The 26,730-nt window shown below is 37.4% G+C and overlaps 3 protein-coding genes across 5 annotated transcripts; 1 reads left to right on the forward strand and 2 right to left on the reverse strand.

Annotated features, from left to right (window-relative positions):
* Window positions 1–805: 805 nt before the first annotated feature.
* On the reverse strand, window positions 806–12,955 carry PLEKHA3 (pleckstrin homology domain containing A3). 3 transcript variants are annotated; one of them, XM_086898527.1, is made up of 8 exons: window positions 12,672–12,955; window positions 8,247–8,363; window positions 7,079–7,234; window positions 6,501–6,637; window positions 5,380–5,544; window positions 4,184–4,227; window positions 3,545–3,660; window positions 806–2,663 (listed from the first exon to the last, which is right to left on the reverse strand). In XM_086898527.1, exons 2-8 carry the CDS (start codon window positions 8,266–8,268, stop codon window positions 2,536–2,538), a joined length of 768 nt encoding a protein of 255 aa, XP_086754653.1. In that variant the 5' UTR covers window positions 8,269–8,363; window positions 12,672–12,955; the 3' UTR covers window positions 806–2,535. The 3 variants fall into 3 exon arrangements, with proteins under 3 accessions (XP_086754653.1, XP_086754652.1, XP_023786695.2); XM_086898526.1 differs by lacking the exon at window positions 12,672–12,955 and adding an exon at window positions 11,860–12,063; XM_023930927.2 differs by lacking the exon at window positions 12,672–12,955 and adding an exon at window positions 11,088–11,187.
* On the forward strand, window positions 12,268–16,987 carry FKBP7 (FKBP prolyl isomerase 7). Its single transcript, XM_086898528.1, has 4 exons — window positions 12,268–12,528; window positions 13,924–14,075; window positions 16,164–16,297; window positions 16,625–16,987. Exons 1-4 carry the CDS (start codon window positions 12,320–12,322, stop codon window positions 16,784–16,786), a joined length of 657 nt encoding a protein of 218 aa, XP_086754654.1. The 5' UTR covers window positions 12,268–12,319; the 3' UTR covers window positions 16,787–16,987.
* Window positions 16,988–18,605: 1,618 nt separating this feature from the next.
* On the reverse strand, window positions 18,606–26,109 carry PJVK (pejvakin). Its single transcript, XM_023930926.2, has 6 exons — window positions 25,856–26,109; window positions 23,643–23,838; window positions 22,250–22,391; window positions 21,427–21,544; window positions 20,305–20,409; window positions 18,606–18,989 (listed from the first exon to the last, which is right to left on the reverse strand). The coding sequence occupies exons 1-6, from the start codon at window positions 26,064–26,066 to the stop codon at window positions 18,688–18,690; spliced, it is 1,074 nt and encodes a 357-aa protein (XP_023786694.1). The 5' UTR covers window positions 26,067–26,109; the 3' UTR covers window positions 18,606–18,687.
* Window positions 26,110–26,730: the final 621 nt, after the last annotated feature.

The raw sequence follows: 26,730 nt of genomic DNA on the forward strand, positions 1-26,730 counted from the left end.
TCTGACGTTAGAGACTGCAGTGATACAACTGAAGTTACCACTTTTCACCTAAATACATGTTCCGCGTTTATATTCTTTAAGTGTGAATACTTACTATTTAGAAATTTGAATTGGTTTCAGATTGATCACTTCAGAAGCATGTGAGATCAAAACTATAAGTACCAACTACCTATCCTGTTCAGCTCCCATTCTGCACTACATACTCATGAGAGCTGAGGTTCAGCTCTCATTCTGCACTACAAAGAATGATACAATCAGGCATTCCTGATAAGCTTCCAGTAAGTTTGTAAATGAAATATGTAAGACCAGCCAGGTACTTTTTAGTCTTACTATGCATGGATCATTGTAATTCAGCTAAGTAATTTTCAAAATTTTTTTCTTAACCCCAACTAGTGATAGTATGACAGCATATCATCTTCACTACTTTCACTGAAATACATTTTAGAATATTTGGCTGATTTAATAGAAACATATCACATATATATGCATAAAATTGAAATGATGGCTTTGTGGACCTAGAAAAAACAAGAACAGCACTAAAGCAATTACATGCAAATTTTGTGCTTGGATCTGATCACAACTTTTGTCTTGTGGCAGTATTTAAAATTATTACTTACTACTACATTCACTGATCAGTCTCACTTTGTTTTTGCACAATGTGGAGTCCAACCTCTTCTCTTCACAGTAGTTGAAAGCAGAAAAAGGTGTCTGTCATTGTGACATGTAATTAACACTGCAGACACTGGCAGAAACCTCAGTGAAATTTCAAAAAGCACCTCTGACAGCATATTATTCAAGACGACACTCTCAGTGCAGTATGCAGTTTACTTCTTTGAATATCTTCTTTAATACATATTTTTACAATTGTCATGTCTACAGAACATTAAAGCAAACATTCAGAAAAAAATATGTACAAGCATGTGTGTGGCTGATATGCATATGCCAGTTTGCATGAAAACTGACAGAACTGAGCACAAATGACAGCTCTGAGCTGGTATCCACAAACCTCTTTTACAAACCATTCCATTCCACTTGAACCTGACATAATGGTTATAAACTGGCATTTTATATAAGACCAACAGGTCTTGTGTTTTTCCTCAACATTTGGACCTATTTTGATCTAGATAAATGAACATTCCGAAAGTTTATAAGGAAAGCTCCCGTTCCCATCTGTTCTTTCCAGCCTGCATGAAATTATTTATACACACAAAAGGAAGACTAGTTAAACCAAATTTAAGATCTGATTATAAAAACAGATTTTGGTATGTGCTTGAGTACAAAAAACCCTGTATGTTTCTTTAGCAATTGTGTAAATCAAGAACAGTAAATGGCTTTCTTAAAGTGCTCTACAGCTAAGACCAAGTTCACCCCTAAACAAACACCCAAAAAATCCCCAAAAGCTTACATTAACAACCTTCTTGCCCAAGGTGCTAGTAGGCACTATTACACTATATTACTCATTAATTATTAAGAGAGTCAGACCCTGACCTCACTTACAGTTAATGCAAATTTACACTGATGTAACTGAGAGCAGAATCCATCTTCTAGTGTATACCATCCTCAAATGATATATAAAGGAGTTGCAAAAACAAACGCTCCCTTTTGTATAAATATGTCATAAATAAAACATGTATAGATACAAATATCCATTACAACAGCAGCTTAGAACGGTCTAACATTTCAGCTCTTGTTTTTACCATACTTTGCTAAAAACACATCTTAAGTAAGCAGAGTAAATCTTAACAGCACTGTATTAATTATTTGTGATGCTACACACCCCAGAAACAATTTATGCACATTTTGAAGCTTTTAGTAGATCTCAGACCTTTAGTAGTGAAAGTAGGTAGAAATTTTTGATGCAAAAAAGAATAAATAAATAAAAACTATTAAATATCCCGTGTTTGGTACAAATACTTCATATTAAGTTATTTTTATACATTTGTTTAGAAAAATACACTAAATATTTCTACTTTCATTGCCTAAAAATAAGGACTGGATTATGTATATCCTTGTGTTTTTAAAGGCGGCAATGTCAATTACCGTCAAGCTGCTGGAGCAGAGCCATTAGTGCCCATTCCCACAGCCCTTACACTGGCAAAATAAAGCCATTGTGGGGCTAATCACAGCTCCAGGTGGATGACCTGGTTCAAATGACCAAGAGGCCCATGGCACAAGTTGCATTTTCTCCAAAATAATGAAAACCTTTTGCTGAAATTTATAATGCTTGTTTACTAATGTATCAGTCAGACCTCCACAGGTTTTAAAAAGAGCTGCATTTACAAATGTGGATGCTTATCTATTAAAGCCATCATTTGTTCCAAAAAATGCACATTCAAACTGTGAAATATTAGGAAAATACTCTTGCAAATAAACTATATAAAGATAAAATACACTTCAAAGATAGTATTTATGTTATTCTATAAAGTGCAGAGAAATCCTTCTAAAAAGGGAAATAACTACTTCCTATAACAACAGTATAATTACAGCAGCTTTTGCATAGCATTATTTATAGAAAATTTAATACTTTCAATTGCTTCAGGAGGAAAAGGATGAAAGAGTCTCTTCCAGTTCAGATCTTTCCTTTGACACTGATTTACTTTCTTCAGGAATGGCTGAGGATACCAGATCTCCATTGACAGCACTTCTAGAACAATGAGCAGATCCTACAAAGAGATCAATTAAGTATTTAATTTTCAATCCCTGAAAGTATTGTCCAATCTGTCAATTATTGTATTTGCAAAGTATTTACTATATATAAGCAAGCAGAAGAACTAGTCAAGTTGAAGTCTGCTTGAGAGGAGCTACAATAAAGTCAAAATGCCAGCAAGACTCAGAAGGAAAAAGCATGGAAGAATTGGCTACTAAGTCAGCCCACCTAAACAGGAGGGAATAAATTCTGATCATGATCTTTCTTATTGGCAAGGCTGTGTGCCTTCTGAGAAGTGCTGTTCTCTACAAAACACAAGAAGCCACTGAAATGAACCACCTTTCCACAATGCACCGAGTGAAAACTACCCTGCAATTCACAGAAGTCAAAAAAAGATAATTTCTTCTGTGACAATAAGAAGATGGCAAATAGCAATATTCCACATCACTTACCAGATAATCATTTGTGCAAGAGTCTATTAGGACAAACATCCCTTTTCTGGACATGTCTTAATTTTATCTTGCAAATAGTCTCACTGATTGTGACACTGAATGTAACTACTCCAGCTGCAAGATCATTTGTATTATGGATGGAAACCAACACATGTCAACCAGGTAACACACTATACAGGAGAATAGAATAGAATAGAATACAATAGAATAGAATAGGATAGAATAGGATAGAATACGATAGGATAGGATAGAATAGAATAGAATAGAATAGAATAGAATAGAATAGAATAGAATAGAATAGAATAGAATAGAATAGAATAGAATAGAATAGAATAGAATCTAATCTTTTTCCTCATGCTGATATCCGTGCTAGAACATCTGCTGTAAGCAGGGAAATAAATTGTACTGAAAAATACCAAGAAAACTCACTCCTTTTCAAACTTACTCTGAGAATCTTCAGAAGGTGTATCACTGTAAGATTCTGTATCTGAGTATGTTCTTCTGCGCCGCTGAGAAAATCGATTAAGAGATGAACTGGGTTCTTTTACAGAGTGATTAATCCTACAAAGTAAATGAGCTCTGTTAGCAAGCAAAATCTGTTACAACCCACACAAATTTTATATACTTTAAATTCAAAATAACTTTGGTGTTTGGATTAAATTGTATCAATACTTTTTAACTATACTAGTCTACTATAGCAAACTAAAAACAGCACAGTCAACAATCATAATTTCATAACTGCAAAGCCTGAAAGTGGAAATGAAAATGAAGGAAATAATTTGAGAATCTGAAATACTAACTGAAAAAGAATGTTAACATTTTGCACTCTAATTTCATTAACTTGTCAAAACAAACCATTTGCATAAAGCTTCTAGCATGATGAAATTTTGGTACTGTATTAAAAATAACAGCTGCCACCAATAGCTGATAATCTGCACCTTTTGTTTTCAAAATTAGATCCACTTATGATTTTTTAATTTTTTCCCCAAGCAAACAATTCTTCTCACATTTTTACTTTAATGCTAGCAAGTTCAGGGAGGTCTATTGAGACAGAAGGAAAGATCTTAACGAAAAAGAAAATTACCTTTCTGAATAGCAAGGACCAGGATGGCTAATGGAACGCTTCATCTAGGGGAAAGAAAAAATTCCAAACAACACCAAAAATGTCACAAGCTACTCAGAAGAATGATATGGATATCTACATTATTTTTTACTTTATTTACAGTCTTTACAAAGACAGACGGCAATTTTTTTTTATAAAAAGCAACCACTCTCAGTTAAAAATCTGATTAAACTGTATGAAAACAGATGTATTGCCATCAATATTAAATGTTTTAGAACATTCACACAGGAAAAAGAAATAGGTTACTACAAAAAGATGCTACCTCCTATCTATGGAATTCATTCCCTCTTGCACCAAAGCTCCTCCAAGAGCCATTGTTAATTGCTATGATATACAGAAGTATCAAGACATTTTTCCTTTACCAAATGGAAGTTTAAATTCCTCATTAAACAATAAAGCCAAATTATGCTTCTTGATTCCTTGTGGTTTCCCTGCTATCACTGTCAAATCTCTATGCATATCAAAGTTATTATTTTAAATCATAATGATCAGCTTTGTAGTAAAGTGGAGATAAAGAGATGAGAAATTCATATGGAAAGAAAGAGATTCCCACAACAAAACTGCACAATCCAGCTCATCTTGGAATACATACACAGAACAGAGAAAGCATTTGATTCCCCATACACTGTCCTTCTAAGGGAATTTATCAATAATGAAAAGTTATGTAAGTAATATCTTTCTCATTATATACCTTTTTGTTAATGATGTTTGATGATGATGAGGGAATGATATATTAATACAAATATCTTTAATTACATACACTGAAACATGCTATCTTGTTGAAGTGCTTCAAGTCACAAAGCACTTAAGCAGGAGGTGAAGTTACGTAATTTTTATAATCAGTGTACAGTGTGCACTCTAAAAAAATCAAACAGTTGAACTGAGGAATAGTTAAACCTCATTCATTTATGAGATAACCTAATCATAGGGCCTTGACACATATGATAATTTACTCTAATGATGTAAAGCCTAGCAAACAAAGACTGAGAATGGAAAACTGATTTATATTTGGGATCAGTACTGATTTATAACACAGTCAAGATTACAATTGTTGACATCATAGCACGTAACAATAGCATGGCATTCCACCACTCCTCCCCCCAGTCCAACCACCAGTATGACACTTAGAAAAGATAATATTTAAAAAATGTCTAAACCATTTGAATAGGTGATGGTGACACAGGAGAAACCAAGGGATCAGGGTGAGGCAGCTGGAACATTTCTGGCTTAAACTTGGCATTAGCGATCTTCACACATTCTTCAAGTGTTGTGATAAATGTATTACATGTGGCACTAAGCAAGGAAGAGGCTTCATTCATATTCTGAAAATAAATGAAAGCAGAAGCATAAGCAAGAAAAAAAATTAAAAGATGCAAATACAACTTTCCTCCATCACCTCTCCCAGACACACTAATTTCCCTCATTACCACTAAGAATTTACATTTCCATCTTGTTAATCAAATGTACACCTTACCATAAAGCAAACTAAAGAAAACAAATGTGACAGCATTGCAACTTCTTTCTGACATCTGAGTTTCTTTAGGGTACCAGCCAACAAAGCCTTACTACAAAGCTTTTCTCACAGTAACTAACTGGTACCAGAAGATGATTCAGTGAAATAAATGAATTGCAGCAGAAGGTGTGAACAGTTTTATCACACTAGAGAAAGGAGCTGCAGGTCCATTTCACCTCCTTAAACTGAAAACTTGCTCTATTGTGCCTTAGCATCAACCCCTGGCTTTGCACTAAAGGACAAACAACACTGTTCACATGCTGTTCAAGTGTGCAAAGAATGAAGTCATTCATAATTTCCAGTCCTTTCACTGAAAAGCAGGAATACATTCTAGTATTGTACTTGTGCACATTCAGAGATAGATACCTACACTGCATGTTTCCAATGCCTGGAACACTAGCTTTCACTGATGAAATAATGGAATACCCTCCCACGTAACAAAGTAAGAATGGACAAACTAAGATTGCTCCAACTACTTGAACAGAGATGCAAAACAAGACAAAATATTGTATTGCTCATATGATAGCTCTTCTGGCTTTTCAGCCAAATGGCTCAGAAACACAGTTGGTTCCCAACAATTACAGTTAAACCATCCAGGTACTTTACACGCAGAAAACCATTGTTACTACATCTACACTCAAGCATTCAAAAATTGACATTACATTAGGTTTCCCAACATTGGGGAGATAAATAAGGTTTAAGACATCAACAGTAACTTGAGGTGTATTATATAATGGAATGAAAAGAAATTCTAGAATTGTGCACCTCAATGCTGGGAGGAGAGCGAGTCTCATCATGGTGGACAAATTCTTGTATTGTATGAACTTGCTGCATTAAAAGATCACAGTAGAGACGAAGTTCGGACATTTTGGTTTTAAGAGATTCGTTGGTCTCACTTATTTCTATGGAAAAAATGGAAATATCAATTTATTGCATACAATGTACAAACACATTGTAATTTTTAAGCACTTTTCATTTGAATATCAACTTAAAAATTATACCACCCACCAGAGTGGCTGGAAATAGTTACATTAGACTATCCATGAAAAATTATGGAAAAAAAAAAATAGCTATTATAAAAAGTTACTGTAACAGGAGAAATGAAATGTCTTCACAACACCTATAAACAGCATGTTTATTCTAGTGACAGTAACACCTTGCTGGTATTTCAGCTTCTTAAGATACATGAGGTCAATTCAGTAACTAATACTGAGGGAGATTTACCATAGAGATGACTAGAAATAATTACAATTTATATTAAAATACAATAATACTGACTTTGTACCACAATATTTGCACTATGATTATCTGAAGAAGTGATCTACTCTAGGTAACACACGTACCCTTTTCTTTTTTTGTTCTGGTATCTGCTAAACAGGCTTTTGCACTCCCCAGTGCTACCAGCCATCTTTGCCTTTCAGCTGCATTAACTGCTTTCATATAGAAATGCTGCTCCCCTGGGATGATTAGCTCCATTCTTGTGTTGTCTGTTGCATGAACTTGTGAGAGAAGAGAAAAAAAATTGAAATAACAGTAATAATCTCAACTCAGTAACAATCATTTATTAAACACTGCTTGAAGTGTTTTAAAATGCTTATGATAATCCCACAGTAATACAGTAAATCACAATGCTTCACTGCTTAGTAAGGAAAAGCCCAAAGCTGCTCAACCTTTCTCCCCCTTTCCTTCACCAAAAGAAGAAGGTAACAAGCAAAATCAACTGGAATGGCAAAAAAAAAAAATTAAAAAATGTGATCCTTCTCTCTTTACTTCACTGATTTAATCTACACTAAAGAAACACTAACAAAAAGCAATTGCCACATGAAAAATACTTAGTGGCTCATGTAAAGTAAAAATTAAGTTCCACTTTTTAATATGAAATTACCCACATCACAAGCTCAGTCACCTGTGAGGACCTAGAAAAAAGTCATAGTTAACAGCAGCAGGAAGCTAGAAAACACCTTCTATTAGCCAAGGAGGCTGATCTACAGTTGGAATAACTGTAATATAGTAAAAAAGGGAACTTTGGAATAAACAGTTCACTTACTATCTCAAATATACACATCAGCTGTGCATGTGTACAGCTGGTAACAGTGACAGAATTAAAAATTACTTGGGAAACCAAATGACTAAACACTTCTGGTTTATAGAAATCTCCATTTATGGATCACTGCTGCTGCTCTTCTGGAAAACCGGCTTTTATAATTCAGTCTCTGTCCCTGGTCAAAATAGGAAAAAGTAGCAGAACTAAACAGCCAGCTGACATAACTTTAAGCATGAACTTCGTGCACATAAGTATTAAAACAAAGAGTAATAAATGGTGTGTTCTAAATCTCAAAACACAACTCTAGTAACATTCTTTATTATTTGTGAACTATGAAGCTAACACACTGGACTACAAGCAAACAAAAACAGAGGAGGAAAAACGTGATGCAAAAATGTATGATTGGTGATCTTTTCTATTTCCATGGCAGCTAAAATTTTCTCAAGCAGAACTCTATTAATTCTTACCTTTTATTTCACACACAGCCATCTTTATACTTCCTTTGCTGCCTTTGCAAACATCATCCTGGGAATCATAGTATGACAATATCCCATTGTCTAAAACAAACCACCGAGGCTGCCAACCTGGAGAGATGAAAAATGTGAAAGAGAAGATTTAATTCCTAAATTGTAAATCAAATTAATCTCTTTGTTTGTTAAACTTTAATAAAAGAGGCAAAGATTAAATTATTCTTGTACCACACTAGGAAGTAAACAATCTGTGCAGTATGAAGACCAGAGCCACTCTATAACCAGACTAGTGTTATGTGGATATTTCACTCCCATTCTTTTTGAGTGCAAGATCAGCAACTCTCTCCTGTTTTCACTGTATTCCATTCTAGAGAAAAATTAAATTTTAATTTTAGCCACCATGGAATTCTGTTTTGAAGGTTGTGTTGAATTACATACTTCTGAAAAACCATTCTCATTCAGCTATATTTTTCAGGCAGATTTTTCTAAGATTGTAGAAACTTATTTGTAAGATACAAATAAATGACTGACGCCACCAACTGCTATGCTATGTTGTCCTTTAGCTACTGTATTTCAGTGAAAACTTTATATTTCACACTTATGTATTCACACCTTCTCCGTTTCTACAAATAACATAGCACTAAAATATTCCAGTAGAGCGTTACAATTACACTGGCCCATTATACTCTGTATACAGCTGTACAACAGGAGCAGATTATCCCTCTATTTTACAACTTGACACCAAACTTTAACTTCCTGCTTGGTTTAGGGTTTGGAATGGCAAAAACCGTGTGGCCAAATACCTCTAGTGTGGCCCAGGGTGCCTTCCAGCTGCCACCCCAACAGAGCAAGCTGAGGCCATCCAGCAGCACTGTATTTTAACACAGGAGGCTAAAGCAGGTACCAGACTCAGAAGCCAGCTTCAAGCTTCATACTATTCATAGCATCTTAGAATCATTAAAGGTGGGAAAATAATCTCAAAGATCAGCTAGTCCAACCTTTAACCAATCACCACCTTGTCAGCTAGACCAAAGCACTAAGGACCACATCCAATTGTTTCCTGGACACCTCCAGGGACGGTGATTACCACTTCCCTGGGCAGCCTGTTCCAATGCTACCCCTTCCATGAAGAACTTCCTCCCGATCCCCAACCTGAACCCCCCATGGTGCAGCCTGAAGCCGTTTCCTCTTGTTCTGTCACTTGTTATCTGTAAGAGGCTGAGCCTGACCTTGGCCAGGCTCCAACCTCCTGTCAGAGAGTTGTAGAGTGATAAAGTCACCCCTGAGCCTCCTCTTCTCCAGGCAGAGCCCCCTCAGCTGGCACAGCTGCTCCTGGTACGACTCACTCTTCACCAGCTCCACTGCCCTTCTGGGGACACTCTCCAGCACCAGAGTCATTACAAGTTGTAACACTAGTTCATGAAAAGTAAGACCAGCATGCATTAAATCACATTACCATTCCATGTTAAAGAAATAGTAACACATAACTGTGTATTGTTCCTTTTTTGTTTACTAGCTGTAACAGTAAGTACAGGTGTCTTTTTAAATGAGTGGTAACTAAAAAGCATGTCCACACTCAAAAGCAGAATGTTAAAAACCACAAACTCTAAAGGATAAGAACTCATACAGGAAAAATTTCAAGTGGTGTGTGTACGTCAACACTAAAAGAATATGCAATTCAGAAGACTCTGTCCTGTAAAATGCAACTCAAAAATGCACGGATCTTTTTTTCTGCTACAATCTGTTGCAAGACTGTACTGTCTTTATCTCCTGTCAATGCCTGTCAAAACAGTCTTACTCTGCTAAAAAGGAAACCTACATGAATGACTATTCCATCCTCACATTATTCTAATATTGGAAAAAAACAGAAGCAAAGGATTTAAAAGGCCACACAGAAGCAAGGCAAAGAACAAAAGCACCTCTTGTAATTTGAAACTGGGCGGTATCCTACATTTGAGAAAATATTTAACGAATTTGTACTTCACAAATTCTTATTTGAGGAGAAAAAAATAAAAAAGCAGCTGTATTTCTGGTTTGCTTTTAATGAAGGAAGAAATTAAATGTTTTCTGTAACACTTAAGCAACAATAAAGCTCCTTTGCTGCTTGGTGTCTAGCATTAATGACACGTACTACAGCCTGTATTTCGCCACAAAAACAGATACTATACAGACAGCAGAGTAACAAGGCAGACAGTAACAAAACTTAAACATTTCACTAATATGATTACTTTTTAAAAAAACGCTGCCCTCCTATGTTCTGGAGATTTTAGGTAATCCCTGACACATTAATTTTGAAATTCAGGAGCAGATGCTCTCTGTTGGCCAGCATAAGCCTAAGGAAGGGTTCTGAAGTTTGCTGGTTCAGAGGACTACTGGATTTCTGCAGAAATTAGCTACATGCTAACAGTCTATTGCGTGTATAGATTTCACAGCTACTGGTGAGTATTTGCTTATTAAATAAAAGAAGAGCAAACACCACAAGAGTTCACTGCCTTTCTCCATTTATCTTTTGCTACAGCAACACTTTCAGTCATGTAAGTGAAAGTGACAATTTTCATTGTTTTGAAAACAACATTGTGCTCATTCTTTCACAACTTTTCCTCTATGAGTTTTCTCTATTGCTATTGTGAAAAAGCGATAAAGACATCAAGTATCTATTTAATTACAGCACAACTGCCCCCTTTTGCCAGAAGACTCCTATCTGTGGACACATAATTGCTCTGAAAAATGCAAGACTATGCTCTGTACGCTTCACAGCACATCCGTACAATCCTCACAACGCAGTCCACATTTTATACTCCCTCAGAACCAAGTTTCACACCACTCCACACTCACAACCTGCATATGCTGAAGCAGAATTCCACATATGAAGTGCTCAAGAACCAGAGGGCAAAGAAGATACTGCCAAAGCAGTGTAACAAGAGGCACGATTAAGCACGGTATGTGATCCAACGCTGATCTGCTTGAGAGAGACAATTAGTCTTATCACAGTGTCAGAAATATTCCACCTTGACACCACTGCCTGCTCCAGAGGGAGATGGAGTCTCTATTACAGCAGAGGATCAGCCAAACAAAACCAGGCAAATGCTGGCATTTGGCGCACTTTTTGTCTGCAGAGCTTCCAAAAACGCACTTGATAAAACTACAGCTCATCATGTGTGTTCCAGTTTGGGATACAGGAGCTCCCTGTCCTGCTGAGAGTCTCTGACTAACTCGGCAAGGCGCAATCCAGGTGGCGAGAGAGGCTCGGCAGAAGGCCCGGGCCGGGCACGGTTCGGGCTGTGCCGGGGGCAGTGGGTTCGCCTGGCTCCGGCCCGGCCCGGCCCGGCCCGGGTGAGCGTGGGGAGCGCTGGGGCTGCTCCGCCAGGCGCGTCCCCGGCCCAGACCCGGAGCCGCCTCCAGGCGCCGCCGCCCCGGGGCTGTGTCCGTCGCGATGCTCGACCGCTCGCCGGGGCTCGGCTCCAAGCACCAATGCCTCAGCCAACGGGTTACCGACAGCTCCGGCCGGACGCCGGGACCCCCCGAGGCTGCAGCAGCACCTGCGGCGCATCATGGCCGAGGCCGAGCCGAGCCCTAAACGGCCGCCCCCCGGGCCTGCCCCCCCGCCTACCCGCTAGATAGTTGGTCCACTTGTACAGGACGCCCTCCATCGCTCAGAGCCCGGCACCGGGCCGCATCCTCCTGCTCCGCCACGGGGTACGGGCGGCCGCGGCCGCCGCGGGGATGGCGCTCCCCTCCCGGCCCCGCCGCTGCCTCCCCGCGCGGAGGCGGAGCCGCTCAGCTCAGGCGCGGCGGCCGCGGCGGCTCCGGCGGCGCCGCCCGCCCCGCGGGGCGCTCTGCATCCCCCATGCGCGCTCGGCCGCGCTCCCGGCCCCGCCGCCCCGCCGCTGCTTCCGACGTCCCTTCCACTTCCTGAGCCGAGAGGGCGGCCCGAAGAACCGCCCGCCCCGCGGCCGCTGCCTGGGCCGGGCTCGTCCGCACGTCCGGCGCGACTGAGGCGGGGCGGCGGCGCTGGCTCGGCCCCCGGCGCTCCGGGGACAGTGCCACGCCGGCGGCCGCCTGGGAGCAACATGGGCCCTGGGCTGCCCCTGCTCCTGCTGGCGCTGGCGCTGCTGGCGGCCCCGGCGCGGGCCGAGGGCGGCACGGCGGCGGCGGAGGAGGTTCAGATCGAGGTGCTGCACCTCCCCGAGGCCTGCAGCCCGAAGAGCAAGAAGGGCGACCTGCTGAACGCGCACTATGACGGGTTCCTGGCCAGCGACGGATCCAAGTTTTACTGCAGGTGAGCCCCCTGGCAGCGGGTCGGAGGCCGGGCGGTGGGCCCTGGCCGGCGGGGTGCGTGGCACGGCCGCCCCACGCACCCGAAGCCGGGTAAGCGGGACTCGGGGCGCTCCCCCCGGCGGCGCAGCTCGGGCCCGCACTCACCACACCAGCAGCAGTAATTCCTCCCCGCCTCAGCCTTCCCTTTTCCTTAAGCGAATGGTGAAGGGTGCAGTTTCCCTAGGGTCAAGAGGAAGCGCAGAGGCAAAAGATGGAAATCAAAGGCGGCTTTGCTCGAGGCTGGCTGCCGTCGCCAGTGAAGGAGCCCGACACGGAAAAACTTGGAGAGCCTGTAGCCCACACCTGACATGGAGACCCTCGTTGGCAGGGTAGAAAAAAGCCCCCATCATGTTGATATTTGCTGTGCTGTAATACGCGCAGAAAAACTCGGCTTGGTAGGAGGAGCTCCTGGTAGGAATGTACACTGACAATTTTAGGCAGAAACTTTTATATAGCATGCACTCCCACATAGTTGGCACTGTGCAGTGCCAGCCACATTATTACAGTAGTGGTTTGCAGCTTTTTTGCCTCGTCCCTTTTGCTGTTTCCCTTCTTGATTCTTTGAGCCATCCATTTTACCGCAAAGTTATCATGTAGGCTTTTGCTTTTTCACTTTGCCTCATCCATCTATTCTCAGGCAATAGCTTTGCTCATTACAAAAATCCTAATCCATTCCCCCACTTGTATAATTCAAGAAAAAAATCAGTATAGGCTAATTCTACATTTAACAGTACCATTTCACTTGCATTTCTTTGCCTGTTGAAGTGACTGACTGGCACACAGAGCGTACCCAGTGCTCTCTGGGTGTTTTGCTCAGTTGCTGTTTTCTGCAGTGCACATTCTGGGGATGTCTCATACGACCAGAAGCTGTCTCAAGCACTGGCTATCTAACCTGGCCCTTGGCAGGTGAGCACACAGTACTGTAGCTGACATTGCCAGGTTTCCCCAGCACACGCCTGCACTCTCAGTCCCATCCCATCCTACTGTGTTGTGAACTGCTAAAGACATTTTCACTTTCTAGTGCTCCCCGCATTCCTCTCCTTGGAGACTTTCTGCAGTGGCACCTTGTTTCTGGCATGCAGTGTACATGATCAGGAAGATTGGATGTTTTTGTAAGAAGTTCAAAAGCAAGGGTTTTATTTTTTTTTAATTAAAAAGGAGGTTTCCACTTATATTTATCTCAAGATTTGACCTTAAATTATAAATGTAGCAGGAAAAGTGTTTATACTTTGTATTCTTGCACTCTAAACATTCTCGTGTGTTAATAATCCATATTCTTACTGACTGTAACTAAAAGTTATATGTATGTAAAAAAATACTATATTACTGTTACTCATACTGAATTTTTTTTTAATAGTCGGACACAAAATGAAGGCCATCCAAAATGGTTTGTTCTGGGTGTTGGACAAGTCATAAAAGGCTTAGATATTGCTATGATGAATATGTGTCCTGGAGAAAAACGGAAAGTGACAATTCCTCCATCATTAGCATACGGACAGCAAGGATATGGTAAAAAAGAAGTTTTAATGCTAAACTTTGTCTTTCCTGTGTTTTTACCCTTTCAAACATACAGTATTGTAGATGTCTGTAAGAACCTGTGCTCCCATTTGGAGGCAGTGCAGCTGTGCAGCCCCAGTCCTGCTCATTGCTACACGGGTTCAGTAGTCCTGAGCACAGACCCACACCCAGGCCTTGCAGTTTGGAACTCAGTGCATGCCACCCAGTGCGTTTTCCCAAGTACTGCCACAGTGTGAAACATGGGCAGCAAAAGGAAGATCTCCTGGAGACACATCAGCATTATTGTGTTAATCTATTACATTCCAGTCACATTTGGTTTTTATTATTTGACTGCTACCTGTTTAGCCTTTTAATGACAATCTGCATCTTCTGAGTAAAATGGAATATAATTCAGTGCAATTAATCTAAGTAGAAATAATTTGCTTAAAATACCGCTTATGTTCTGAATAGTTAATGGCTCTCATTATCACATTACACAGAAATTGTAACATTGCAATTCATTAAACCTGATTTGAATATAAGATAACTCAGTGTGCAGATTACTTTTTATAAGTTCCAGTACAAGTCTTATGCAGTGTTTCAGCACTTAAATGTAGATGAATTCAGTTCTGACATGGATGTAAGTAGTTTCTGTGAAAAGGCAACTCTTGCTCTGTAATAATACTTTGGTATGATATCTCAGGATTCAATGCATCAGTTTTGTCTTCAGTACAATTTCATACAAAAAGGAAATACACCGATTCAAATAAAAAATGTTCTTTAATACTAGTATTAACTATTTGTTCCAGGTAGCACTTGAAGGAAGTAATATTTCCCTACAGCACACCTGTCTTCTGTCTCATCGTATTCCTGCATGCTGGGGAAGATGCCTACCTAATCTTGAACTAGAAAAGTGCATGTGGCTTTCTAAATCTTTACATGTCTTTCCTTTGTTGGTATGTATAATTGTAAACTACTGGCACTGAATTCTAGTACTGTTATCTTTCTTTTGTAAGTGGTATTTAAATCATGATTTATATTCAGATGTATTTAAAACTTCTACTTTCCTAAAGCGTGGAAGGTTAAAGCCTTTTGAACTCTGAAACCTGTAATTTTTACTATGTCTGTTTTAGATGAGTAGTGTAATAGTTTTGTTTATCTTCTGTTTACAAACAGTATAGATTCTTCAGTTTATGGAGGATGGACACAAGCTCAAAATTCTGAGGTTACATCATGCTCACTGGCTTTGGCAGCTTGCATGTTTACATTTTAATTTTACATTGCATGATTTCTTTATGCTCTTTTGGCACTATTTTTAGACTGCATTGGTTTGTTGCTGTCTCTTCTCAGTTCCCTTTTTTTGCCAGATACATGATACATGGACCTGTGTTTGTAGGCAGTGCTGGTTTTACATCAGGTGGCAGAAAATACTTTGATCTAGGAACAAAGAATTCTAACGGTTGTTCTCTTAATTTAGGAGCCAAAGTATTCCAGTAGTTTGATGTTTCTGTGGGGTGTTTTTGCAAGTCAGATGACTTACATTCTGTTGGTGCTTTTTGAGATGTACATTTTAAACACTGTTTTACAGCATACGTAAAATACCTTTTACCATAGGTATAATTCATACAAAGTAGGTAAAACATGATATTGTCTGCTTATTTCTTCAGACAGAAAATGCATAGGAGCACTGATATACTACTGTTATATTTTAAATCAGCTTGTGGCTGTTTAATAAAGACTTACATCTTAGAAGCAGTCTCTAAATAAGCCCTGTCATGTGACAGGATGTGAAAGAGTGAGAACTTTAGAAGTACTTGTTTTTCATGATAACCGTTCACCTAATCTCTGAAAGTACCTGAATTGGTATGCAATACACTTTTGTTTCAGGCAGGTACATGATCAGCAAGTTTCCTCCAAAATAATTTATCTAACACAATCAATCTTCCTGTCTAGATGTACATTTAAATTCAGAGTTTAATCCGAACATTAACACTGCCTTTTTTAATTAAAAATATGCTTTACATGTGAACTTATCATACATGTGATCTCTGCCCATAGTGTCTGATTCCTTAAATGCTTTTTTTTTTCTTCTATTCGTAGCACAGGGCAAGATTCCACCCAATGCAACATTGGTCTTTGAGATTGAACTTTATGCTGTAAATAAGGGACCTCGTAGTGTTGAAGCATTTAATCAAATAGACAAGGATGGTGACAAGAAACTCTCTGAACTTGAGGTAATATGATGCAAATAATTAGAAACAAGTAATTTATAAAACTATAGGTGTGGCTGCATCAGTGTTGTCTTTACATGACAACTGATTATGTAAGGTTTCTGTGTGCTTACACAAACTACACTGTGCTGTAGTTTGCTGAAATTTGCTTTAATAGGTTAATAAGTCTCACATTTCCTGTAGACAAACTGTATATATTTGTGTATATATATAAATATATATACTTATATTATTATATATTACTATTATATTATACCCCCAGTGTCCTTGAAGATAGCTAGATTGAATACAGGCATAAAAGTCACAAAGATTTGACTTCTTTTCTTCTAGATAAGCCAGTATTTGAAAGAAGAATTTGCAAGAGATGGCAAAAAACGTCATCCCTCTGCCCATGATGAAATCTTAGCTGATATATTTAAGAAGAATGACCATGATGGAGATGGCTTCATATCAGCAAAGGAGTACAATGTCTACCAGCACGACGAACTCTAAGTACTTAAAAAAAATATTTGGCTGTTTTCTGGACACTGAATTCTTAATAATAATACTTTTTCATGGAATTTTTGTATTTTTTTTATAGTGGAATCTTTTTATATCTTTTAAGGTGACTGTAAAAATCTTATTTTTAACATTCAACTAAGAAAATGTGTCAGATCTTTCAAAAGAAAGAAATAAAATTGAAGTACACCATGATCTACTATCTGTGGTTCCTACATGTTCCAATCTACAGTATTGCACAGTAGTCCCGTTTGGTGAGATACTGATGAAAATAATTATTTCTGTTCTGTTGAGCACACAAAGCTTAATTATCCTTTGACATAGCTGGAGTGTAACTGATGAACACTTCTCAATCCCCTGTAAAATAAAAATGGAAAACAGAATCCCAGGAATACAACTCTTAGACCCCTGCAGGCTTCTAGCCTATCTTCTTGAGGAAAGGCCATTTGCAGCACTTAACTAGAAAAGGCCTTAAAATAGGCAAACTTTAGTCTATGGAATGTTAAGATAAAAACAAATATGTTTTTAAAGCCATTTAAAATAACCTCTTTGATGTAATATTAACAAAAAGAATTTGGTATTGAAGAAAAAGCAGTATTTTCAGTCAGTTTTTAAACTTTGACTTAGTGAAATTATCAAATTAGCCAGTTTATTCAGCAGCACCAAGTTAAAAATCTACACTATCATCCTTTAACTGAATGAGGTGGAAGATGATGGGAGCTACTACAGATACTTACAGATACTACAATTACTTAATTACTTGGGAGTCATTCTGGTTTTCCTCACTGGAAATATACCAAGAAGTAGCAATAGTTAGTAGACAGTACTTACATCTGTTAACTGTTCTGCTTGTGCAGAGCACATCATAACACTTGTATAAAAAACTTCACTCTTCTCACATGAAAAGCAATGTCTGTATTCATTTCAACATCTGATAATCAGATGAACACAGTGAAAGTGGCAGCACAAGTGAAAGAAGCTTCCATAGCTGGGTTATCCTTAAAATAATTTTAAAAGGTGTAAAAAGGCTTTTGTTCTGCCAGGATAAAACTGTGGTGAGAGGTTTAACAGCGCCCTGCCCCAGCCCTGGACACAACTCTCTGGTGTTCCAGTCTTCAAAAGACTCAATTTCCTGAGGCTGGGATGCACCTGTTAAAGACCTAAGTCTTGTTGGAATAAGCAGTTCCATTATTTTCATAAGCTCCCGAACCATTTTCTGCAAAGCAGGTTTTTTTTCTGAGCACATAAAAGAAAGTTAAGGGCAGCTGTGACATAAAATCCAACTGCAGCAGGGGGACTGGCTGGTACTTTTTATTTATCTAAACAAACTTGTTTATATGATATATATATAAATATATTTATAACTTGATATATGGCAACAGCACCCGATTATGAAACTCCCATCCATAGTTCCAGTTGCTCCATTTTGTAACTGAAACATCAGACTGAGCTAAGTCTTAGCATGTTTTTTAATCTGATACTTCAATTAAACATTAATGAGAACACTAAATTATTAACAAATATTCTCATTTAACCATCATACGCCAGTGTAGAGAAAGACAACATTTTGGGGGTTTAACAACAAGTTTGTGTAAACAACATTAAGTTCTAGCATATGTTTTGACATTATGAAAATACTATTTACAAGTACGTTTTTCATTATCATGATAATAGTGAGAAGGTTCTGGGAAAAACAGCAATGTCAGGGAATTCATGTGCATTTAAAAGTAGAGGTCATTGACTGTGAAGCAAAGAATTGGAAGATAACAGCATAATGAAACATTTTGCCCTTCCACTCTTTTGCATTTCACAATTGGAGACATATTTACAAACTCTGAAAAGGTTGTGGCACAGTTATGCCCATGTCTGTGACAACAGGCACTTACCCAGATCAGTTACTTTATTCTCTTATGCCAGAGGTCAAAACAGGGCACGGCATGCAGTCGTACGTACTTGTGTCCATTAAAAGAACATTCCAGGCATCCATAGACCGTCTCCCTTTTAGAACTTCCCATTCCACAAAGGACACAGGGGCCTTTGGGGATGTTGTTATTGAGTAAATTAATTCGGATATGAGAACCGTCTCTGAGATAGCTTGTAGAGAGATCAGTCATGCTTGCAGCTTTTTCATAATAATCTGCAAAAAGGTCCTCCAAGTAAGGATCAGAGTTAGCAACAATTTCCACTACTCCTTTGTCTGAAAAAGAACACAAAAGAAAAAGAACCGGTGATTTATTATTACATTACGATCTGTTGTTTAAAAATGTCAGTTTAATTATAGAAATAACAACTTGTTCACAAAACTGTTCTAAGCATGCCATATAAGTTGCTTCCCATCAAAAACCCTATGTGATGAAAATTTTTCTTCAGCTTCACTTAAGATACTGACAAAAGCCGGATTTTTTTGTATATGACCTATGTAATTATGATTTCTGAAATATACCTAAAGGAAGGCAGGAGGCAGGCTTCTGATAAATTGGTGCAAAGTCAAACCACAGCTGTGTACTTCCCTATTTCTATTTTTGCATTTCTACTTTTATGTTCTAAACATTGTAAATTCAGTTTTATTTCCTATTATTTACAAAAAAAAAAAAAAAATCCCACTAATGCTTAATATGTTTAGAAAACTCAGAGGATTCTTTGTTAACCTCCTAGCAGATTTCTGAGCATCCAGATGTGCCAGGTAGGAACTACCTACCTTTCCCTTTCTCTTCAGGGACTGACTAGATTGAGTGAAGAACTTTTAGGCAGCTACAGCTCCTGAGATGTATCATACCCACTGAAGATTTATTCCTCTAGTGTGGACTGGAGCAGCACTGAAAGCTTGCTCCATTGATCCTTTGATTGAGAATGGAATGGAGAAAGGACACCTAAACAGAGCAACCTTTAGGACACATTTACTGCTCAGCATTTATCTTCACACTCAGATCTGCAGATTTCCAAAGTACTTGGACCAAGGAGTGTTACAAGTTTAAGATCTTGTTCCAAAGCTTCATACAGGGATCCACATTTTTGTTGGATGCTATGTTTGTGTTAGAATAAAAGGACTATGATGGTACCCTGGCCGTGCCCTGCCACGGGAACATACTGCCTAAGGAGTACATTCAATTATTGCAGCTAATATTTAGTAATTCAGTAAGTTTGGTATTCAAACTTACAGCTTTTGCCCTCAAATATTACTGTAATTATAACTTGTATAATACGAGCTGTAAATGGCAAACACATGAAATAGATTCAGTGTTAAGTTAGCAGTGTAACTATAGCTATAACCTCAATACAAGTTTATCAACAGCCATGAGTTTTAAGAGATTCCGAGTTTAATGAACAGATCTGTTATTTCTGAGAGACAGGTTCTCAAATGTAAATTTTAATAACTCTATAATCATTTCAATACTAGAAATTGAGAGATACATTCTGCATCAAAATTTTTCTTTAAACATTCATCTTGCACAGAAATTAAAGAAACAAAGGTACACTTTAAGATATTTGTATATAAATATCAATAGACATACTTCGATGAAACAAATTATTCTTTAATCTCCTTAATTTGGTCAGTGAAGATGATCCAGATTTCTCTCTTTCAAATCCTCCTTTTGCAATTGGAGTCACACAGAGTTCTGTAAAAATGAAAAGTTTTTAAAAGGACTAAATATAAAAGCCATAATTGCACAATTTAATATGCTTTCTAATCAAGAAAGTTAACAGTGATTAAATTTAGCTTTGCTAATGTTTTTAATGGCTAGTACAACTTTTTAATACAAGTCTGCATGCAGTAATAGCCCACAGATTCAAGTAACACAGATTCAATGGGAATTTTTAACTGTCAGCTTTCAATTAACACCCTCAGGGCCTGTTTTGGTGTATACACAAATTATGGTCATGTTAAGGGGTCAGGAAAGTCAGTATCATATCAATGGAAGCCCTGATTCTGAAGGACAAACATTTCTGTATTCTTACTTGAAAGTAGAAATGAAACATGGTAAGCAAGGCTGTGAGTTCTGTACTCAACACTTCCAATATTGAATCAACTATTAAAACTTATTTTTAAATAAAAAGAAGTATCTATGTTTCTATCCATAACTTGAAAGAAAAACTTTAAGGTAAAATTTAAGCTATGAAAATTATTTTGTTTCCAATTACTGCAATTATTTCCTTCTAAATAGCTTTAGATTTTTATATATGCAAATGATGTATCAGTCTGAAATTAAATCCCCAACAGAAAATAAAATGTTACTAGTTTAGAAGTTCTGTACACTTTTGTTTTTACTTTTATCTTTGTACTTGCCTGTTTTATGCAAAACTGATCAGATTGTCTATGAAACCTGTTCCTTGCCAGCTAGAAATATAACTGAGTTCCATGCAACCGCAGAACTTAAAAAATACAAAGTCAAGCTAACTTTTAAAAAATGTTCCCACAGCAGACTATTTTCTAGCTCCTGCCTTGTTCATCTTTTCAAGCACTGTTTCTGTCAGAATGTCAGAATACTTATGTGCATAAAATTAAAGCATCCCATTGAATGGGAACAGGGCTTATGTATATCAAGAGCTTATGTGTATCAAGAGCAATAAAACAGTTTTAAAAATGTGTATCATTATAAATAATAGCAGTAATGACAGTAATTTGCATCACTTACCGAAATTACCATCCAAATGAATGTAGAGTTCAAATACACTAAAAGCAATAGTTGTATGTGCAGGAAAAACAATGGCTTTGTCCCGCCCTTTATAATTCTGATCTTCAATTATGTGAAACTATAATTTAGAGAGTGATCAAAAGAAAAAAAGTTAGAAATTGAAATGAATAAATAAACATAATACTAATCTTAACTTTATATATTGAGAATTTTAATGCCGGGGGAAACTTTGAAATTGAAGATCAAATTTCACAACTAAAGAATTTTCTATTAACTGCTTTGCATTTTAATAAGTTTTGATACAGAGAGAGTAATTTGCATCACTTACAGAAAATTATGTGAAGGACTTATAAATAGTAGAAAGAGTGAAGTTAGAAGACTTGTAGGTTTAATTATTCAAACACATCCAGGGGGAAGGGGAAGGAAGAGCATAAGACATGGAACAAGATGCCAAACCTTCAAATAATAACCTGAAATTCCAGTGTGTTAGAGAAGATGACCATAATAATGAAAGAAAGGTTTTATGTTTATTAGAAAGTCAAACTAAGAAGTAGTAATTCTGCATTTTTGACAAGGTTTTACCCTAAGCAATGGCTCATTGTCTGGCCATCCCTTCATGCATTTCCCACCCCTCAGTCACACAAGCATTGCTAACCAAAGACCAACTTCTAAACCAGTTTATATCAGTACAATATTTATTTACTTCAGATTTTTTCTGAGCTTACATTATAAAAATACAATTAAATCAAACCATAAAATTTATAAAAAATTAGCTTTTTATGCTTGATCATTGGTGTTACAGAACTTTGTCAAACATATTTACCCTCATTGTCTCTCCACGCATTCCAGTATGGACAGTTAATGAGCACTGCCTTGTAGTTCGAATACTTTCCATGACCACACACAAAATTTCCATCCTACTTTTTCTTGATTGATGGACTAGACAATGATCAAAGTTTATTCTTCTAAAATCAAGAGGCAGGAAGGAAATTCAGACATAATTAGCAGTTTACAAAGCAGCTAACTTTAAATCAGTAAATGAATCACCATAATGTCTGTTTCATAGCAGTAAAACAACCGACCAAGGAGATATCTGGAAACTTAATACTGGTTTTCAGTGCTTGGGAGCAGAAGAACTAAAACATTCAAGGAAAGACAGTATTTTACAGATGTTAGATAGGATATCTGTGACACCCTGGAAAATTCAAAGCCTGTCCATCTGACTCTGATTTTAGTGCCATTAACTGAAAAAAACCCCTATGTCACTTACAAACAATACTGAACAATCATGAAACAAGTGTTTGTAGAAGAATTTCTACAGTGACATTTCTATAACACTGAATCTTTTTTTCAGAAGCCTGGATACTCTTTCCTCAGCCCCAGTTATTAATGATAATGCTTGGAAGTTACAAATAAAGTAGGAAAAGGTAGATATGGAAGGAGAGGTTGCAGATACAAAATGGCATGCACTTCTTGGTAAAAAACAACAAGGTATCAATATATATTTGCAAATGCCAAATGTTGCATAATGCATAGTAAATAATTTACTGGGAAGCACTGCTGGGATTCACTGGGATGACATTGTTACCAAGAGACAATCTTTGAAATATAAAAAAAATATTTACACCTAGAATTAACCACAACATGTTTGACATCTGTGCTAGCACCACAGGAACACCAAGTTCATTTTCAGTGTCCACAATTCAACAGGAATGCTGGTAAAAGAGACTGAATCTAAAGAAAAGTCACAGAAGGTTATGAAAAATTCAAGCAGATAAACCTATTTTGATTTTTGCAGAAAGGGCTGTGTAATAGCTTCATAAAACCTCAAAGTACCTACAATGGCAACAATATATATGTCTCTCATCAAAGGCAAAGAAATCTTATTTCTGAAACCTGAAGTTGGGTAATATTATTCAAGGTAGATTTCAAATTTTCAATACTATGTTATAGCAAAGACAGGAGTTTGGATGGACTCTTCCTCTCTGCTATTTTTTTTTTTTTTCTCCTCAGACATGCACCATAATTCAAAGAATTCAGAAAAATTGTGCAGCATGTATTATATACAGGTCATATGTCTAATCCCAGTGATCCAGCCTGATACCCTTGAAAATATCAGATGGTGACTAAGAAGAATCAAAACCTAACCACTTCAGACTTTCAACCTAACTCTGAAACAGAATTATGGAAACAGAAATCAAAACACAAAATACAACCTTGTCATAAGTTCTTTTAGTAATGTTGGTACTTCAACTTCGTGTTTGGTCACTATGCCAAATGAAGCTTTAAAGGCAACAGAATCTGATCCAGCAACATCAAAACCAACATCATTCATTATCTGATTTCCTCTTTTGCCATTAAGTGAAACATCTGATTTGTCTTCATAGTTGAGCAACTGGTAAGATGAGACACCTGAGTAAAAGAAGATATCCTTTGTATGATGAAAAGTCTGAACACAGTATTTTCACATAGCAAGAATAAATGATACCATTCCTATGTGCATAATCATTTGAAATTCATAATGATATGAAATTCAGAGCTACACTGAGCACTTGTTTGTTGGTGTTACTACTGATGATTGATGGAAAGAGTACACAGGAGTCCTACATTTGACTAGAGCTATTTTCAAATTTCTGTGTTCATCATAATTCTCCTCAAGAACTTCTACCTGTAACCACAATGCTGATACATATAAACTACACATGTAGTGTGTTCTGGCTTTAATGACAGAGGCTCTGAAACTCAAAATGTCTCAGTAGAGGCCACACAGAATATTAAAAACTAGGAATAAAATGAAAGCCACTATATAAAAAATATTAGGGAATTCTGAATTTTTTCTAGGTGCCATACAAAGACCCTAATTTTCCATCATTTTTGCAATACATGAATGAGACATGGGTATGCCAGTAACATTAACTCTGCCCAGGGACTATGTCAGTTTATTTTGTAGGAAAACAACAGATTAATTCTACCTTGCTTGAAAGTTTGCATTCAATTATTGTAGAATCAAAAGGCAGGTACCAAAGCACCTCTACAAAAATGTCTTTATGATATCAAATAAATTTCCATTACACTAACAGAAAAAATACTAGAATGCATTCGTTACCAATTTAAAATGAACACAGGGATTAGATGTCCAGAATCTGGGGTTTACTCCTTTTTTTGTTTTTAATCCTTTGAAGATATTAGGATAAACTGACATTATGAAGTCACCTACTCTGAATCCTCTTTGTGTTTCTTTTTAACCAAAAAAAAGTTTCATATAGTTTTCATAATTCCAAAAGGATTGGAAATGCTTGTCTTTGTCACATAAAAAAGGAAATTCAATTACAAACCTCTTTGCTTACGTTAAAGGACAATAATTTTTGCGTATGAAATTTAACCTTTACAGAAAAGACTAGTAAGGTTTTGTGAGACTTTTTAATGAGATTTTGCAACCTTTTTCTCAGACTTTTTAAATGAGATTTTTTTGGAATTTTTTTCATTCAGGACAAGCCAGCTGAATTTGCCTGAATGTAAGACATAGGATTAAAATTTTTCTTATCATGTTTGTGTCCTGAAATCCCCTCTTGTGGGATCAAGTGGTATTTCTGTCTTCCTGTGCTCATACTAGTTTGTCTCAGTAGAGTTTTCAACTTGTGCATTTGTTGTGCAATTAAGATAATAAATAATTTTGTCAGAATCGACATCTTAAAAAAAATTAAAGGAATGAAACTGTTTTGAGAAAACAGAGCACATAGACATGAATTACAAACTTTTCCAAGTGTGTATAGGAAGAAATAGGCAGTATAGTTCAATTTTTCACCTCATAATTCTCATAGAATCTCCTCAAATTTTACTCTACTGCATAGAAAAGGCAATTTAAAAACAGTTAAGCTTTTTAAATACACCACAAAGGTTGCAAACATGGAAAAAGTCCTATGAAAATCCAATTACATCAGTCAGATATAATAGCTGTTTTCAAATACTTCTGCCTGTGCAGAGCTCAGTTCAGCACCAGGGACTGCCAGCATGGAAGAGCTGCAGAACTGAGGCCATTCTTACACACCTGAAAACAAGTATACAGAGAAAGGGGTACAATTCTAAACAAATTCTATGCAGCAATGGATCAACATACATCAGTACATCTGTCAAGAATTTGTGGTTTGTGAAAAAACAAGGCTTAAGTCAATTTGTTTAATACTAGTTTCAGATAATATCAAGGCTTTTTAGTATAAATTACTTTCATCACTCTTTTTCCAGAAAGTTTTTTTTTTCTTTTACCTATTTTATTTGTACTTTAAAAAAAAATAAATTATTACATGACAAAGCAAGAAAAATATTATTGACCATTTACTGAGGAAACATCATACTACCTTCACAGTTTAAACCATGTTTACTATGTATTTACTAGAAAATATCCATTTTTCAAGAAAGATAAACATCTTACCTGCAGAAATTTCCTTCTCCCCTTGAAGAATGTCTTTTAATGTGAAAGGTGTTGAAGCAAATTTAGATTTTTTTGAAAGTGAGCATTTTCTTTTTTTAATCACAAGGCTCAGAGGTTGGTATCTGTCAGCTTCACTGAGGCTGGGCACTGGAACTAATCTTCCTCCATCACCAACCTGTTTAACAAAGTTTTTGGTTGCAGCAGCAAACATATTATGACATTAATAATTATAATAATAAAAAGCTCCGTATCAAGTGTAGCTTCCAGACTTCGAGCCCATGTTCAATTCTTTTTATATTGTTCTTGCAAACAAATTAACATGCTTTGAAAAACAAAATCTGTCAAGCTGTTTTTTTTTAGACTGAATTATATTTCACTTTTAAAGAATCAACAGCATCTTAGCTACCTAATTTCTATGGTATACTGTTTGAGACTTCTCTCAGAGACCTTCAGTTAAGCTCTCTAATTCTTCCTGATGAATAATGAATTACCAGTGTAAACTGAGAGGGAAATGGCACCCTTTTCTTGGCAGTTTATTACCACTCTTTAAAAAAATCAAATTTTAATTTTTTTTTAATTTTTTCTGTTATTGATACAGAAAACTAACTTCCATAAACTTCCCACTAGGAGTTATTGGTGTACTGCTGTTTGTTGGTTCCTTGCTGCAGCTGAATTCTGGTGTTTTAGCAACACCAACAAAGCAGCCCAGACATGCTCTGGGAGGGCACTGGAATTACACTTTGATGAGCACAGGCAGCTCTGTGAGACGGTGTTGCCTTTCACAGCACTGGCATCACCCACCAGGGAGAGCTCAGCTGGGGACTGAGGCTGTGCTGGCCTCAAGTGTAAGATCAGAGCAGGCTGGGGACAGGGGG

This window comes from Cyanistes caeruleus, chromosome 7 (assembly GCF_971803275.1).
Source record: "Cyanistes caeruleus chromosome 7, bCyaCae1.hap1.1, whole genome shotgun sequence".
Classification (NCBI taxonomy): Eukaryota; Metazoa; Chordata; class Aves; order Passeriformes; family Paridae; genus Cyanistes; species Cyanistes caeruleus.